Source organism: Anabrus simplex, chromosome 1 (genome assembly GCF_040414725.1).
Source record: "Anabrus simplex isolate iqAnaSimp1 chromosome 1, ASM4041472v1, whole genome shotgun sequence".
Classification (NCBI taxonomy): Eukaryota; Metazoa; Arthropoda; class Insecta; order Orthoptera; family Tettigoniidae; genus Anabrus; species Anabrus simplex.
Window position 1 is genome coordinate 419,148,823 of NC_090265.1, and position 19,049 is coordinate 419,167,871.

Consider the following 19,049-nt stretch of genomic DNA (forward strand, 5'->3'; position numbering starts at 1 on the left):
CGAACAAATAACAGACAACGGATTGAAGGTACCGGTGAATTAATAAGCTCAGAACCCCGCAGTATCTTATTAAATTAGGTCGGTAATAGAATGTCATAGTACGAAGATATAGTATTGAATAAATATTGCATTTTCTTCAGGCAGAAGACAAATAAATGTAAATAAATGGCGTGAAATATCAACGATGGAGATGTGTAGCGGAGGCCATGGAATGAGTTGAATCGAATGGGCCAAGTTCAGTCTACATACGGTGGCCATACCTTATCCAAGACCGACTCCAATCTTCAGACCATAATAAAACATGGCGGCCGATGTAGCCGGATTGATGGGAATGACTAACTCGAAAATATCACGGACAATGGCGCTAATTTAACATGAGAAATGGAATATCACAGGGAAAATCACTTTCTCACGTATGAAAATGCTTCTCCAACCAGTACGCACCACATATCATCAACTAGAATAACATATATTATACTAGAGAAGAGAATAAAGCTGATTATATAGAAATTTCATTTAGTCAAATAACGTTTTCTCTTAGATTTCACTTCGCTGCATAGATGAAAATACATGATAAACCTGTTAAAATTATATTTATAACATCATTTTGAATGTTTCAAATTACATTAAGTTGCAAGATTTCTCAATTTATTTGCTCTAATGAGAACTATGAAACCTAATTTGTTGCCTTAGTTTTGAAGTGGACAATTTCTTCTATTCAGCACCCAATTCTGTTAAAATTATATTTATAACATCATTTTGAATGTTTCAAATTACATTAAGTTGCAAGATTTCTCAATTTATTCGCTCTAATGAGAACTATGAAACCTAATTTGTTGCCTTAGTTTTGAAGTGGACAATTTCTTCTATTCAGCACCCAATTAAAAGGAATTGCACCCGAAATAATATGGCTTTACGTCCCACTAACTACTTTTTTACGGTTTTTTGAGACGCCGAAATGCCGGAATTTAGTCCTGCAGTAGTTCTTTTTCATGCCAGTAAATCTATCGACACGAGGTTGATGTATATGAGCAACTTGAAATACCACCGGACTGAGCCAGGATCGAACCTGCTAACTTGTCAGAAGGCCAGCGCCTTAACCGTCTGAGCCAGTCAACCCAAGTACTCCCGAAATTATTATGTTAACCCAATGAACGGCCCTGGTAATGTTAACATAATGTTGACATATGGCATAGCAACACTTCACACAATGATGGTAACATTAGTAATGAAACGTTCAGACACTAAAGATGTAATAGGTTTTTACCCATTAAAGAACACGAGTGCAAAATCTCTATTGACTCTAAACATTGATATTTAACCATATGGACGAGCTTCAGTTCAGTGTAGTCTGCTTGATAACAGATAACCACAGCATGAATCGAAAGTTGTTGGTAGAGTAAAACCCTGCGTTAGAAACCCAGCTAATCCCTCCAAATCACTATTTCTTCTGTATAACAGTACACACTTACAAGGTTTGATATTCTCCACAAGATCCAGCCAAACATTTCCGCAGGCAAGCACAGATTATTGTAAAATACACTTACATCTAAATCACTCGATACTTTAAAGCCCATTCACACTGACGGAATATCACAATATCGATTATATTCTATCTAAATATTTTGGAGGAATACGAATAGGTTCCCCGTTTAGAATTAGAGAAAAGTCTTCTCTAACCTCAGACTTATTCTCAAAATATTGTATGCACACTACAGTTTTGTCATCGACTTCAAAATAATCACGATCTACAGTATATTCCTAACCCATTTCTCTCTAATCCATAGAAAACTTAAGAATAGTTGTAAGAGAGGCGTTGCCGTACTTAGACAAACCTGGTTCACAACACGGTCATAACCAACACATTCTCACAATACTGCGTATAATTATAGATCCTAAGTGTTCACTGAATCACATAAATACACTCACACACTTATACTCTACAAAGAAACTAACATTTATCGTCAACTTACGTGAAATTACACCGACTACATACGATAACAACAAACCAAAACAAACCCACATTTCCAACATAACCGGTTACTCGATTCGCCATCTTTGAAGGATCGAGAGTAGCATTAAGGTCTGAGGATTGGAATCGGTCTTGCCTTATCTATCTAGTTCGATATAATTCGAGAATCGAGATTCGTTATGAAATAGTCGACTGGCACGTCAAACTGTAAAGGTGACGGATTGTTAAATGAATTCCTTTTCCGATGTCAATGATTTTAGGAGTACTCTGTATCAAAGAGGTTACGTATTTAACGTCAAAATCATATGGGATGCTACAAAACTAAGAGTCTTCAAATGCAAACCGACTTTGATTATTGCAGTCTAGTATTGGATTTTGTTTCAAAAAAGTTACAATACAAATAATTGAGAAAGGATTCTGAAAGCTTAGAAGTATCGCACACGATTAGGAAATAATTACATAAAAGCTGGCCTTTATTACGAGATTATTATATAAGTGATACAAATAATATATTGTAAAGAGAAAAGATATATCTGATTCTCTCCCAAAATACTGAGGCGAGTGTTAACTAATAATAAGGTGTATGGTATTCATGTATGTAACATTGTACTAATATTACGTTACAAGTTTCACGTACCACGATGTCGAATAATACGAAAGGAATTTATAAGAAGCTGTTCATAGATTCAATTATGATGAACTAATTTGAAGGAGTGGTCTTGACGGAACTGGAGAGTGTTGAGATGGATACTAATGGTTAAAATTAAGACCGAGAAATGAGATGTGTCGTCTTCCTGAATTCAACGGCCCGATAAGTACCCAAAATAAATGTCTCATATCTATCATGGTATGTAGTTGCTTAAGGTAGAGTAGAATAGTTCCGTGGTGTCAAAAATGTGGCATGCATAGACATACAACTTGAATGATACCGCATGGTCTTCGATAACTACTTCATAATGAGTAGGAATGTTTTGATTTTACTGTGAATAATCCAGAAAATTATGATCTGTCGTATGTGATATTATGGGAATCTAAGCGGCTAATAGTAGATATCACGCAGGTGAAATTTCGGCATGGACGTTGCTTTTGTTAAGATAATGTCATTGTAAATGAGCCTCAGTTTAATTTATTGCTCAGATATATATTATTTTGAAGGGAATCGTGAAGTAATTATGTGTGCGCGAATTGGATTCATCTACGATCGTATTGTCATATTAGGCGTGATCTTCGTGAGTGTGATGGTAATATTATCGCGTTGGTACTGAATTAATAGATGTGTCAAGATAAATAGTCTTCGTGAACTGATGTGCCTGAATATGTTTAAGATGAAATGAGAATTCGTTGAGCATGACATGTGTGCAGGATGATAGAGGTTTTGTAATAGGATCGTCGAATAATATGAATGATTAATGTTGTGTGGTTTTGTTGAAGAATTATTCATTTGGGGGTATTTAATGGAATGATGCAATTTTAGAAAGTCCCGGTGTTATATTGTTGGGAGCAAAGATTGGTTTGGTCATGCAAATGAATTTAATGGTAATAATGATTAATGATTACTTAGGCATGAGTACGATGTTTGCGATAATGTTTCCGAAGAATACTGAAATGGCTTGTATGATGATCGTCAAAGATGCCTTAATTTGAGATTCAATATAGGTAATTGCGCACAAATATGAAAGAATGAGATAGGATCTTCGCTATTTAATGACACCATGCAGACGTGAGCCATGTCACAGATGAAATATGTAGACGTTATTTGTAAGTAGTGTGTAGATTGATCTCCCTGCTAACTAACATTTTTCTAATAGATTGCAAGTTGGTGCTTAGAATCGAAAGTAGATTTTCAGGTTTCTTTCATGGAGGAAACCAGAGGCTGCAGAGTCATCGGAGATCTTGAATCATTATTATTGGTGATGATTGTATTTTTAGGGATTTGTTGTTTAGGTGCAGCTGCTGCCGGAATTCAGAGGAGGCTGATTTCATTTTATTTATGCAACCTTAGTGTTTGGAAGGATCATAACGTTGTCCTATGTTTTTTCTTGTTGCTTACTTGTTGACATGAGTGATAGCAGTTCGAACAGATTATTGGCGCGTTCAAGTTGTTTCACTAGATTTTAACGAATCAAATGATGATTTTAAGAGAATAACAGGATATTGAGACATATGTCTTGAGGTTTGTGAATATGAGTGCCAAGAGAACAAGATTTTGTTAATTTTATTTATTAACCAGAAGACAGATAAAGTAAATGATGGACTTATATTTCGAGTTAAGCCTTCAGCAACGTGAATGTTGGTTTTCTTTTTGATTTATTGTAATTTAAAGATTAATAATGCAACCAACATATTTGATTGTGATAAGAGCATAATGTTGTAAATATCATAACCAACAAAGGTCAGGGATTGGGAATAGTTTCTGTTAATTTGAATTTCAATTACTACTAAACATCCATTTGTGTTGCTTTTCCAATTAATTTTTGTAATTTATATTCCGAATTTTGATAGTTATTTAACGGTGCATCCTTCCATCAAAGAATTTTTCTCGAGCTTTTCATTAATAAGATATGTTTATATCATAATGGTTTAGATTAAGTAGCTAGTTCACATGCATCTCCATACGTCAGTCAGATCTTAAAGGAATAAACGGTGCGATACTGTGACCAGGACTGATGAATTTTCACGTCCCTTGAGTGTAACCTCTTGCATCTTCGCGTGACACCAGCCGAGGCACAAAAAATATCAGTTTGAACCCAGAAATAGAGATGCGCGAAAGGTCACAATATCCTTCTTATACGACAGTGAAGTCCAGAATATAGCTCAAAGTGAGGTTTTCTTATGATTTTTACAGAAATTGGGTGCCACAGAATTATTTAGGTAGGAATGGAGTATCAATTGACGTAAAATACATAATTATGTCTGGTATTAAAAAAAACTCCTAATGATCTTACGAGCATTTTACTCAGAAATGTAATAATGAAAAAAAAACTCGTGTATATGATATTGCATCATCTATGTACACACTTGAAGGACATGATGTCCTTCTTCTATACCGTTGACAGTTTCACACTTACACATGACTAAGACAGTGGTTAAGGGTTTTAAATGATGTTTTAGGTTCTAGGGAGTATATGAACGCTTTATTTATGTGGAAAGAGATATGCTGGAATATATTTAACAGAGTTGAGGTAAGTACGTACTTCAAATTTCGCATGAAATTTTGAATATTGTTTTTCAAATGTGCTGTGTTCGTTGATATGTGTCTAACACAGTGCAGTTCTTGTTCTTAGCAAAATGCATTCCAAATGCCATAAATTTCATGTTCATGTCCCTACCATGCAGAAACGCCACGCTTCTTCCTGGTCCACACAGAAGTGAAGAGCCCTAGCAAAATATATGTGGGTCATGGTGCAACTACAACGGAACTTTATAGAGATCTTGCCCACCCTAGTTTTTGAAATTATGCTTTTAAGAGGAGACAAAATGTAAATGAAGCTTTTAACAATGTTGTTTGGAACCATTAGATTAAAAATCTTACTGTGGGATATAAAAATACTAAAGCTTATAAATCATAAATCCGTGATAACAATTAATTTGGAACATGACGGAAAATTTAGGGTACTAGAAAATCCAGGGGTACAACCAAGGTGCAATTCAGCCGGTGCATTTTGTGCTTTGGACGCTCGACACATTAAAATAGAAGATTCGAAGGTGTTTATGTTGGCAGCTAATGAAAGAAATAAAGAAAGAAGGAAAGAAAGAAAGAAAGAAAGAAAGAAAGAAAGAAGAAGAAGGAGAAGAGGAGAAGGAGGAACATAAATATGCGGCTGGGGACTGTGAGATTTGCTCATGCAAATTTACATCAACAAAACTGTAAATGATTTTCTCATCTTTCCTACCTTTGTTTGTTTATAGGTACGTTCAGTTAAGAAACTATAAAAATCAGGAAGTTCACTTAATTATCTGTGGTATCCTAAACATGCTGTACCTAACGTTGCCACATATCCTTTAATACATCAATTTATACGATCAAAAGGAAAATAATACTTCTAATATTTTTGCTTACATTTTAAGTTTGAAAAGAACATGGTCCGCCTCTGCGGTGTAGTGGTTAGTGTGATTAGCTGCTACCCAAGGAGGCCCGTGTTCGATTCCCGGCTCTGCCACGAAATTCAATAAGTGGTACAAGGGCTGAAACGGGGTCTACTCGGCCTCGGGTACGTCAACTGAGTAAAGAAGGGTTCGATTCCCACCTCAACCATCCTCGAAGTGGTTTTTTACTTCTCTTCCAGGCAAATGCTGGGATGATATATAATTTAAGGCCACAGCCAGCTTCCTTCCCTCTTCCTTGCCTATCCCTTCCAATCTTCCCATCCCTCCACAAGCCCCCTGTTCAGAATATGAGGTGTGATCGCCTGGGTGAGCTACTGGTCCTCTTGCCCAGTTGTATCCCCCGACCCAAAGTCCCATGCTCCAGGACACTGCCCTTGAGGCGGTAGAACTGAGATCTCTCGCTGACCCCGAGGGAAAACCCAACGCCGGAGGGTAAATGGATTATGAAAGAAAGAAAGAAAGAAAGAAAGAAAGAAAGAAAGAAAGAAAGGAACATTCCTTACAGCAATTCAAAAATTTTTAAACCAAAGGCAGTAAATAACAGCCACAACCAAATTTAATATTTAATATAGCAATGTTTCAAATTTGTAGGTTTCAGCATTTTTAATCAGTGCATACTTACAAAATAAATTAATAATGCCAGGATAGGCAATACGTTACCTTCGTAACGGAGTATACATATATTCAATAGTAAAATACGTTTGTATTCCGTCATCGACAATTGGTCTCCATCCAAATGTTGAGACTATCTGTGTCACAGCTTACGGGCACTTACTCCTCAGGTATCTCTCCATCCCATTCCGCTTCTCTTCTGCGTGAAACATTCGTAACGTCATAGTGAGGTGAGGAGATTGACCATCATTAAAGCCCGGATTTTTATGTAGTAATAGGTTAGATTGCAAACTAATGTGGTTAGTAGGAAATGTCGGCCACCCGCTCTTTTATAGTGTAGCAAGAGTAACATATATTATAGGCGGTTCTGATGGGCCGTACCCCTAATGCTTATACAATAATCACTGTGAAGGTAGAATATATTTGCTACTCGCTTCAGTAAGTTTGCATTCTAACCTGCCAATGCATAAAAATACGGGCTCTAATCATCATCTTCAGTTATATTTCTAATTCAAAGCGAAGAGCTTCAATACTACGCCAGCAAAAGGGAGAGGAAGATTCACTACAATAAAACTCAATATCCCCTATTTCCCAAATATTCTAAGCAGAAAATGCTCCAGTAAGGTTTAATTTTGTTCATCTCTGTACTGAAGAGCTGGAAATAAGGTTAAAAATAGCAATGTGTTTCAGTTCATTTCTCAGTCGTTGGACTGTAATTCGTCTCATACACAAACCTTCTTGGTTTTATCAATATAGTCCGAGAGTGGAGCCGACCTTACAGGACTAAATAATAGTACAGTAGGATACATTGAATATTTACATCTGATTATTGAATTATTATAAGAGGTGACGTCTCAACTTTGAAACCATTCCTTCTTCGTTGGTGGCATAGCGTTCGTTCTGTTTGAAGTCGTGGTTTTGTGTCCAGTCGAACAAATTTTGAATGCTGACGTCAAATATTTATTTAATTGATCGTGAATCGTTCTTGTTGTTTGTAGAGAATAGAAACGGTCTATAGAGAACGCAACACAATATGTAAATTCTCTTGATAATTTGTTTCGAAATGTCCCACTGACGCTAATGGACGGGACGGACTCTTCTTAGCATACCATCACAGGACAGCATTTAGGGTACTCCAACGTCTCATCGGCTTGCAAAGCACAGCCTTCTACAGGATCAGCATCTCCGCATCTGCAACATTGTGGACCAGTCTTTCAGATAAATAGACGATGGAAAATATATTGTCTAAAATTAAAAGGTTCAATATATAAAACTGAATATCCATTATTTCTCAAATATTCCAAGCAGAAAATGTTCTACGCTGTCTTGGACTTTTGACCATGTGAACATTAACCGAGTGGGTTAATTTCTGTACTGAAGAAAAAAGTAAGTTTAAAACACCAATAAGGGTCCAAGTTTTGTTCCAAGATTAATTACTTATTAATGGACTAAAGTTTTATTGCATTTGATTTCGGTTTTCTGGATTGAATTTCTCTTATATTGTTGAAATATGGCATAAAGTTCTACTTTACAGATTAATTAGCATTAAATTTATACATTCAATATATGTTATATTGAATAAATTACATTCTACATTAAAACACATTTTACTCGCGGATTTTCACAATTCAATACACCTTTTTCATGTAAATGTGCACCCCCTTACACTTTTCTCGCGGTTCTCATATGAGCGGAATTTTTTTCAATTTGATTTACGTCGAACCGACACAGATAGGTCTTATGGTGACGATCTGATAGGAAAGGGCTAGGAGTGGGAAGGTAACGGCTGTGACATTTGGCTGGTGTGAAAATGGGAAACCACAAAAATCATCTTCAGGGCTGCAGCCAGTGGGGTTTGAACCCACTATCTCCCGAGTGTAAGCTGATAGCTACGTGACCCAGCCACATAGCCACTTGCTCGGCATCTATATACTTTGTTATGTCGCAATATTCTATAAGGCGGGTATTAAAGGAAATACTTTAGAATTAATTTCTAGACCTTCTCTTTAACTGTATGTATGTTGGGTATTCAGCCCGAAGGCTGGTTTGATCCTCTGCAGCTCCGCCAACAGCTGTCATAATTAGCCTAGGCGTCACTGAAGAGGCGTGCTAGGGAAATGAGGAGTGAGGTAGTTTCCCGTTGCTTTCCTCACCGAGCCAGTCGATGCTATTACATATCAGTCTGCCAAGCCTACTGAAATGTATGCACCAGCTGACCCTATGAGCGATATTTTCACACCATTCATAACAGGGACTGGCTGCATAAGCAATAGTATTCCTAGCATCACTCATACCTCAGTCACTTTCATATTGTCAAAGCCAAGGATGAGACTGAGACAGGCCAATGAAAGTAACAAATTTGATATAGCCCATGCCAGAAGACATAGTGCACTGTAAACACTACATCACGCCAGCAAAGGCATTCTCTTTATCTACTCTTTCATTTTTGCTATTTTTTTACGTCGCACCAACACAGATAGGTCTTATGGCGACGATGAGACAGGAAAAGCCTAGGAATGGGAAGGACGCCACCGTGGCCTTAATTAAAGTACAGCCCCAGCATGTGCCTGGTGTGAAAATGGGAAACCACGGAAAACCATTTTCAGGGCTGCCGACAGTGGGGTTCGAACCCACTATCTGACGAATAAGTACTTGATACTGGCTGCATTTAAGCGAAAAATAGTTCTAACACACCTGTATGTCATTGAGAATCCACAGCCTGTCAGCGGGTCAGGAATCGAAAGAATGAATCCCCCATCTAGCGGCGAGGATAGGAATTGTGCCGGCTGCCGAAGCCTGTTGCACTCCTCTGGGGCAATGGTTAATTAATTACAGATGAAATGAAATGCTATTGGAGAGTGTTGCTGGAATGAAATATGACAAGGAAAACCAGATTACCTGAAAAAAAACCTGTCCCGCCTCCGCTTTGTCCAGCACAAATCTCACATGGAGTGACCGGGATTTGAACCACGGAACCCAGCGGTGAGAGTCCGGCGCCTCCGCCTGAGCCACAGAGGCTTACCTGTATGTCATTATAACATAAAAATGTTGTGTTAGAATAAAACAGATTCTGGACGTGTACAGTCGCTCAAAAAGATGGAAGAAAGGGATAAGCGCATGGTATTATATAAATTGAACGCAGGTACACTTTTCTCAGAAACAATAGTTTACAGAAGGATATAATTTTCATTGATTGAAAATATTTAAAATATTCAAGCTCTTTGGGGTTTCTACAAGGAGGCTTGTAGTGGTCTCTTAACGGCGCACTGGCCGCTATCGTCTTGGAATGCTGTGTCAATCCAACTGACGAGCTCACTGCCACACTGGGGCGAAACGCTGGTAATTGTACGGTTGAAAAAGCCTAAAGCACTTGATATCATGTTTTTTGTGGCTGTCCACAGGGTTTATATCCACATGGCAGTTGAATTATAATTTGATAATACATAGCTAACATTAAGTCTGATAAAATATTAAATACAAGGGACAAACACTACCCTGAGCACATTCTTTTTTCCAGTGACTATGCAAATGCACTGCCCATCACTGGATACAGTTTCTCCTTTCTGCTACCTCTTTACTGTTCCATGGCTTCGGCATCGAGCACTGAGAGCATGGGAGACGTATTGCAGTACAAATGACTTTCCCTATACGATTGTGATAAATTTTTGGGCTCAAGTAACGTAGTGGTAAGGTTTTACTTTGTTTGCACGTAATAGAGAGAATGCTAGTGATTATTTCCAGGCTTGGTAGAGTAACTTTGAAGGAATCATGAAACATGATTGCGATGACCAAAATAATTTCCTTGCTTGTCTGTCTGAAATCCCTTTCTAATAGTACGTGGTTGAGGTACTGACCCATACGAGATAATGTGGTACTCCCCTTCTACCTTCTTGCAGGCAAAGCGAGCACATCGACCAGGTTCAAACCAAGACGAGCCTCGATCGTGGACTTCGCTGGTCTCGTTGTCGTAACACTGGTTAGGATGATCTGTGTACGAAACAAAGGTATGTTACAATTGGCGTCGGCGTCATTTATAATTACAAAACATATAAACATACTGATAAAATTCTGGTGAAATAAGCACATTAGGAGAAGTATGATTTTTTCACATTGACAATAAAAACGACAGTAATATTTTGAAACGATCTTGAGGTATCTTAACGAATCATACGATTCTGGTTAAAGATATAGTGGACTTGTTTTAACTAATTACAGCGACAATGTTGATTTAAGTCCAGTGGATGATATTCGTGCCATATTACTTATAAAAGCCTCATCTCTATCCCTTTCGCTCTAAGTGGACAAGCTATAGCGAGATTTTCGTGAGTGTTAAATCCAATTTCTGTTGAGTTGAGAGATTCATGCAGCTCACTTCCAACGGGCGTGTGCCTGGAAATAGCTGCACTACCTCGGAATGAGGACTTGAGTTTTTATTACCACTGAGTTCAGTGGTTCAAATCCCGGTCACTCTATGTGAGATTTGTGCTGGACAAAGCGAAGGCGGAACAGACTTTTCTCCGAGTAGGGCCTACTCCGGTTTTCCGTATCATCTTTCATTCCAGCAACACCTTCCAATATCATTTCATATCATCTGTCAGTCATTAATCATTGCCCCAGAGAAGTGTGACAGGCTTATGCAGCCGGCACAATTTTTTATCCTCGCTGCTGGAAGGGCCTTCAGTTCATTTTCGTTCTTGACCCGGTCGAATGACTGGCAATAGGCTTCGATTATTTCCATTTATTATTATTATTATTATTATTATTATTATTATTATTATTATTATTACTGTCCGGCTCCGTGGCTAAATGGTTAGCATGCTGGCCTTTGGTCACAGGAGTCCCGGGTTCGATTCCCGGCGGGACTCAAACTTGCTTTGAAAGAAAAGACATTTGATGATATTCCTGACATCCAACGAAACGTGACGAGGCTTTTGAACACCATCCCAAAGGAAGTCTTCTTGCAAAGTTTCCAGGACATGTATCGCCAATCTCGGCAATGCATAGTTATGGGAGGGGATTATTTCGAAGGGCAGTAAGGTCACTGTCATGCATTTTTCATCTATGTTGATAGTACAGGACTATTCACCGAACTTTATTGTCACAGGTTATATCATGTAGCTGTTATAGCCCGGTGCATCCTTTTTAAGACAGACCTTCCGAAAAGGGTGGGCGGCGTCTGCCGTGTATATGAAACTGCGTGTTTTTGTGTTGGAGGATAGTGTTGTGTGTGCTGTGTGAGTAGCAGGAATGTTGGGGACACCACAAACTCCCTGTCGTTGAGCCAATGGAGTTGAACTATCATGATTAAATTCCCACGACCCGACCGGGAATCGAACCTTGGACCCCGAGTCCTGAAGGCCAAGACGTTGGCCAGTCAGCTACAGAGCCGGACAGACGTACACAAAACAGAGAATCTATGATTACTGACCTTCAAGGAAGTAATGTACCTGTGTCAATGGGTAGAACTTTCTCAATGGTATGGAAGGACGTGGTGCCTAGGATTAACAGTGCTCCAAGCACAAGCACTAAGGCGATCTTCATGGTGGAGTTTATCCTGAAACAGACATAATATCTTCTGTAGGCTGTGAGCTCTTCCATGTCCTTGTTGCATACAGTACATCTACTTTACAGCAGGTCTTATGCTTATAATAATAACAGTGATATTATTTTTTTCATTTTGCTTTACGTCGCACCGACTCAGATAGGTCTTATGGCGACGATGGGACAGGAAAGGGCTAGGAGTAGAAGGGAAGTGGCTATGGCCTTAATTAAGGTACAGCCCCAGCATTTGCCCGGTGTGAAAATGGGAAACCACGGAAAACCATCTTCAGGGCTGCCGACAGTGGGGTTCGAACCCGCTATCTACCGAATACTGGATACTGGCTGCACTTAAGTGACTGCAGCAGCTATTCTATTCATGTACTTTCAGTTGTAATGGACTTTAAGAGACATCAAAGTGTATTATTGTCCTAGATTTATTGAACGTGCTGAAAGCAAACGAAAGGGAGTTGCCACATTCAACAACCCTTGAATGATACTACTCAGTCACGATCAAACCGCATATGTTGAGATCAGAAGGACGACTAACTACGCCAATAAGTAAATTTGTCAAAACCAAGTGGATTGGCTGTGTGGTATGAACCATGTAGCTGTAAGCTTGCATTCGGGAGATGGTGGGTTCGAACCCCCATCATCAGCTGCTGTGAAGACAATTTTCCGTGGTTTCACCATTTTCACACCAGACCTACTATTTGTTTTAGTAAACCTACTCACAAGAGTTGTACATAAGCTAATCCCAAGTTGTTAATGTATATCTTTCGGTAAGAAAAACATGTGAAGTACATATAAATTATAAGGTAAGGTAAGGGTGTATTCTGCCCGAAGGCAGGTCCGAACCTCCGCAGAGGTGTGCCTGAGCCGGAGTTTACGTACGGTAGGGTGGCTAGTTCCTTTCCGCTCCTCCATTCCCTTACCCCCCACCAACAGCGCGTGGCAACCCATCCCAATGTTGCTTAACTTCGGAGATCTCACGGGATCCGGTGTTTCAACACGGCTACGGACGTTGGCTATAAACTATAAGGGTGTGAGAACTGACGGTAGAATGAATTCTTTATTTCAGGTAGTTACAAGTCAGACTAGGCCTAATATTTTTTAAATGCGACAAACTGTTCGCTGGGCTGACTGGTTCAGAGAGAAGAGGGCTGGTCTTCAAGCCCCGAGTTTGTCTCAGTCCAGTGGTCCTTGAAGGTGTTCAAGTACGACAGCCTAGTTTCGGTAGATTTACCAGCAGGTTAACAACTCTCGTCGGTAAAAATACCGGCAACTCGGCGTCTCCGAAAACTATAAAAGTAATTAGTGGGACGTAACACAATGAATATTATTAATTACAAATTTGTCAAAACATTATTGCCGAGTAGGCCTATAAATGCAGTGAGTATTGTACGAGAACCAAACCAAACCCCATGGCACTACAGCCCTTGAAGGGCCTTGGCCTACCAAGCGACCGCTGCTCAGCCCGAAGGCCTGCAGATTACGAGGTGTCGTGTGGTCAGCACGACGAATCTTCTCGGCCGTTATTCTTGGCTTCCTATACCGGGATTGTACGAGAATATAATTATAATTTTCAATAATTAAGGCGTTGTCTTTAGGAAACAGACATAATGAGATAACATTTTAGGCGGAACATACGATTTTAGATCTAACGAACCATTTGAAGTACGTAAGCTTTGTTTTCTTCCAGGATGGTCTAATACTAAGTGAAACCAAGTGTAAGAAAGATAACAGAGAGATAGCAGTTGCGATGTGCTACATTTTACAGGAATGAAGTCAGTTCTTAGAGCACACTATATTTTATATCGCTCTCCCTTCACAGGGAATTTACTGTATGAGAGTGAAAGTGGCAGGGACTCGGAATATTTTATTCATAAACTGGGTATGACAGACGTCAAAGCAGCGTGAAAGATTGCAAGTATTAAAACATGTATAAAATGTAGAAATGGCTAAGCTGGAAATGAACTGGGTGTATATGTGTACAAATAGGTTTAGTAAGCGGAGTCACGGGAGGCGATTACGTAGTTACTAATTTATTTGGCTGTAGATAAACGGTGTTAAACACATATTTGAAGGCAAGTGGTGTTGAAATGGAATGTAAATTGGTGATAGTTTTCAATACCGGTAGTGGATTTTGAATGTGCTTATTTCATTCAGCGAGATTTATAGACTGAATGCCGAAAAGACAAACGCACCTATAGAGAAAATATTTATGTGTGTAACTATATGCCAGATTTTTACCCGGAGACCCCAGGTTCGGGCAATCTAGTTTCCCCCATTTTATTCTTTTTTACAATTTGGTTTACGTCGCACCGACAGAGATATGGCGACAATGGGATAGGAAACGGCTTGGAGTGAGAAGAAAGCGACCGTGGCGAGGCCTTAATTAAGGTACTGCCCTAGCATTTGCCTGCTGTGAAAATGGGAAACCAATATAATATAATATAATATAATATAATATAATATAATATAATATAATATAATATAATATAATATAATATAATATAATATAATATAATATAATATAATATAATATAATATAATATAATATAATATAATATAATATAATATAATATAATATAATATATCCCTTAAGTTGCCAACCGGTTGTGTCTGGATTCGATCCCGCTATCTCGAGCATAGAAAGCGAACACTTAATTTACGATTCTATGCACTCGTCGTAACTACATGTCTGCTTACGAATAGGGGTAAGTGGAGAATGTCCCGTGAACGATAAAATACAAGATACACTTCAAAGCTCTTTTGACGATAACTGTACAACGAAAGCGGCAGTCAACTTTTAGGGTCCGATCTACTTTTGTATCCACTGGGGGCATAAATAAATATATTACTACTTCTGGACCCACCGATATATCACAAGGAAATATCGTATCTGACAGACATTTAATAACACCAAGACCGACTCCAATCCTCAGACCTTAATGCTACTCTCGATCGTTCAAAAATGGCGAATCCGAGTAGCCGAAATTGTTGGAAATCTGGGTTTGTTTTGGTTTGTTGTTATGGTATGTAGTCGGTGTAATTTTATGAAAGTTGACGATAAATGTTAGTTTCTTTGTAGAATATAAGTGTGCGAGTGTATTTATATGAATCAGTGGACACATGCGATCTGTAATTAAACGTAGTAATGTGAGAATATGCTTGTTTTGATCGTGTTTCTACCCAGAACATGAGTGCACTAGGTGGACCAGGTTTTAGTCTAACTATGGGAATGCCTCTCATACAAGTATTCTTAAGTTTCCTACGGAATAGAACATTAAGAGAGAAATGGATTAGGAATATACATCGTGATTATTTTGAAGTCCATGACAAAACTGTAGCGTGCATACATCATTTTGAGAATAAGTCTGAGGTTAGGGAAGCCAGTTCTTTACTTCCAAACTAGTCGTGTTTCTCGAAAAATTTAATTTAGGTAAAATATAATTGATATTGTGTTATTCCTTCAGTGTCTGTGTGCTTCAAAATGTCGAGTGATTTATTTGCAAGTTTATTTTACAATAATCTGTGCTTTGCCTGCGGAAATGTTGACGTCAAGAAGGGCATCCGGTCATAAAAACCCGCCACGACAGATTTATATCACCTCATACCCGACCCCATAGAGAAATGGAGCAAGAGTTGGACAAACAAACAAACAAACAAACAAACAAACAAACAAACAAACAAACAAACAAACAAACAAACAAACAAACAAACAAACATTCTAATAGGCCTGTTTTAAACCTAAATAATATGAGTAAACAGTGTGAAGCTATAGAACTTCCATATAGTAAATATTGCCTTTAATCGCCTCTGTAGTGTAGTGTTTTGTATTAACTGCCACCCCCGGAAACCCGCGTTCGATTCCCGACTCTGCCACGAAATTTGAAAAGTGGTGTGAGGATTGGAACGGGGTCCACTCAACTTTGGGAGGTCAACTGAGTAGAAGGGGTGTTAGATTTCCGCATCAACCACCTTGAAGTGGTGTTCCCTGGTTTTCCACTTTTCGTCCAGGCAAGTGCCGGTATGGTATCTCACGGCCGCTTCCTTCCTTCTTCCTTGTCTATTCTTTCTGATCTTCCCAACCCCGTAACAAGGCACCTGTTCATCTTAGCAGGTGAGGCCATCTGGACATGGTACTGGTCCTTCTTCCTATTTGTATCTCCGACCGAAAGTCTCACGCTCCAGGATACTGCCCTTGAGGCGATAGAGGTAGGATCCCTAGCTGAGACCGAGGGAAACCCAATCCTGGACGGTAATGGATTAAGAAGTCTATATATATAAAATAAGGGAGGGTAAACAGATAAATCTATATAATAAAATAAGAGTTTTGTCTGTACATTGCTCAGAATTTGAAAAGAAAGGTATTTCTGTATCGGTCATGTCCATAGTAACAAGGAAATGCACTTTTTTACTTTTCCGTAATTTCTGTCTGTCTGTCTGTCTGTCTGTATGTATGTATGTACACGCATCACGAGAAAACGGCTGAAGAGAATTTAATGAAAATCGGTATGTGAAGTCGGGAGATGAGCCACTACAATCTAGGCTATAAATAATTTTACTCACGCTGAGTGAAATGGTAGTTTAGGGGAAGGACTAAAATTTAAATCTCAAATATTTAAATTATTAGTGGTCCTAACGATAAATACTACATACTAAAGTTATATAGAATTAAATTTCCGATCATTTATGTCATACATTGTTACCGCACCGGCTTTGATAACACAGATATTCATGAATTTGTATTTTTGTTGCCAAGTCCATATCAACGCCGAGCCACGAGAAAATGTATTAACATAATTTAATGTCGGTATATAGAGTCGGGGAATAATAAACTACAGTCTAAACTATAAACAGTTTTATGCGCCCTGTATGAAATTGTAGTTTAGGGGAAGGTGCCTAAAATTTAAAATACCTATGTTATTGGTCCTATCGAAAAGTACTACATAACAAAAGTTATAGAGAATACAATTTCCGACCATTTATGTTTTATTCAATGTTATCGTACCGACTATGATAAGAGTGGTATTTCAGAGTCGGAAGAAAACTAAATGTGAAGGCCTACAATATTGAAAGTGCGTAACATTGATCAACAATAACATTACATTGACCATTGTTTGTTGTGGTGGGCTTTGTGTCTTCTGTTGCCACTCATCTACGATAGTTAGGATTAAATTTGCCTTAGGTCGCACCGACACAGTTAGGTCTTATGGCAACGATGGGATAGGAAAGGGCTAGGAGTGCGAAGGAAGCGGCCTTGAACTTAATTAAGATACAGCCCCAGCATTTGCCTGGTGTGAAAATGGGAAGCCACAGAATACCATCTTCAGGGTTGCGGACATGGGGTTCGAATCCACCAGATGCAAGCTCACAGCTGCGCGCCCCTAACCACACGGCCAACTCGCCCGGTCGTACCGAGTGTAACAGCCTGCTTGAATATTAGCGGGAAGTAGCTGGGGAGTTAGATAACTTTCTTCTTTAGCATGCTATTCCTCTGGTTCATAAATTTTCTGACACTACTGGTACATAACACACTGGTTCATCAAAGCATTCGAGCTATTAAATCCGTACTCTGAGGCACTGACTGGAATGAGCAGTTTGCATATTTAAGAGAATTATGGCAGAGGAGTGATCACGGATGTCTGTGGCCAGATCATTCCAGCTCTGGAACTTTGGACTGTTAGATCGGCACCGTAGTACTGTTCGTTTAAAGTGAGAAAAGGTGCGGTTTTTCATTTGATCGAGTATTTTATATGATAACATTATCCGGCTCCATTGCTAAATGGATAGCGTGCTGGCCTTTGGTCCAGAGATACCGCGTTCGTTTCCCGACCGGGTGGGAGATTTTAACCTTAAGTGGTTATTTCCCTTGGTTCGGGGCTGGATGTTTTTGCTGTCCCCAACATCCCTGCAACTCACACATCACACATAACACTATCCTCCACCACAATAACAGGCAGTTACCTACACATAGCAGATGTCGCCCACCCTCATCGGAGGGTCTGCCTTACAAGGGCTGCATCCGGCTAGAAATAGCAACACGAAATTATTATGATTATAACTTCGCTACTTTCCTACTGACGTTTTTGTAATGGGATTTGTTTACTTCAGTTAGGAAAACCACAAGGTCAGTCTTTCTGAGAATCCCGTAGCGAAGCGCGGGTACATCAGCTAGTAAGAAAATAAAATAATATTGCCTGTGGAAAGTTGAACATTGCGAACCGAGTCGGACTATGGTGCAACTGTCCAGTTTTCTACCACTGAGATATGATCACTCCACAAATCATTCCATCTGCAGTTCTACGTGGAATACCACGTACAGAGTATTGGCACAGAATCAGAGCACCCTCCGTCCCCCTCCTCACATTAATGCTGTGATTCATTTGGAGACACCACGTGATGTTGTTTCTTCCTTTTCCATGACTTACTCGGTTTCACTTCCATTACTGCACTGCTCATATACTCCTTACCTTATGTCACTCAAGCAGGACAAGCTTCTGTTAAACTGCCTACAACAGAACTGAGAGCATCGCCCCTGATATGCATTTATCGGGCTGTTTCCAAAAGGGTCAAAGTTGACCTATCGCTGGCTGATAAACCCAAAGACATGTAGACCAGTGTTGCCAGAAGCCTCCCAGAATGGAAAGAAATTCCAGATATACGTGCCACTTACTTGCCTAGTTTATCATCTCTAACTTTTAACCATGAATTTTCGCGCTTTTACTAACGCTATGGACACGTGGAGGATATGTAACGAACGTGTTCGATCGAGGAGTGAATACCAACTAGTACGTGTTAAATCATAAAAATG

The 19,049-nt window shown here is 39.1% G+C and overlaps 1 protein-coding gene across 1 annotated transcript; it reads right to left on the minus strand.

The window, feature by feature from the left end:
• Positions 1 to 7,381: 7,381 nt before the first annotated feature.
• LOC136856889 (uncharacterized) lies at positions 7,382 to 18,787 on the minus strand. Its single transcript, XM_067135110.2, has 4 exons — positions 18,709 to 18,787; positions 12,139 to 12,245; positions 10,546 to 10,678; positions 7,382 to 7,882 (listed from the first exon to the last, which is right to left on the minus strand). Exons 2-4 carry the CDS (start codon positions 12,230 to 12,232, stop codon positions 7,792 to 7,794), a joined length of 318 nt encoding a protein of 105 aa, XP_066991211.1. The 5' UTR covers positions 12,233 to 12,245; positions 18,709 to 18,787; the 3' UTR covers positions 7,382 to 7,791.
• Between the last annotated feature and the right edge of the window lie 262 nt (positions 18,788 to 19,049).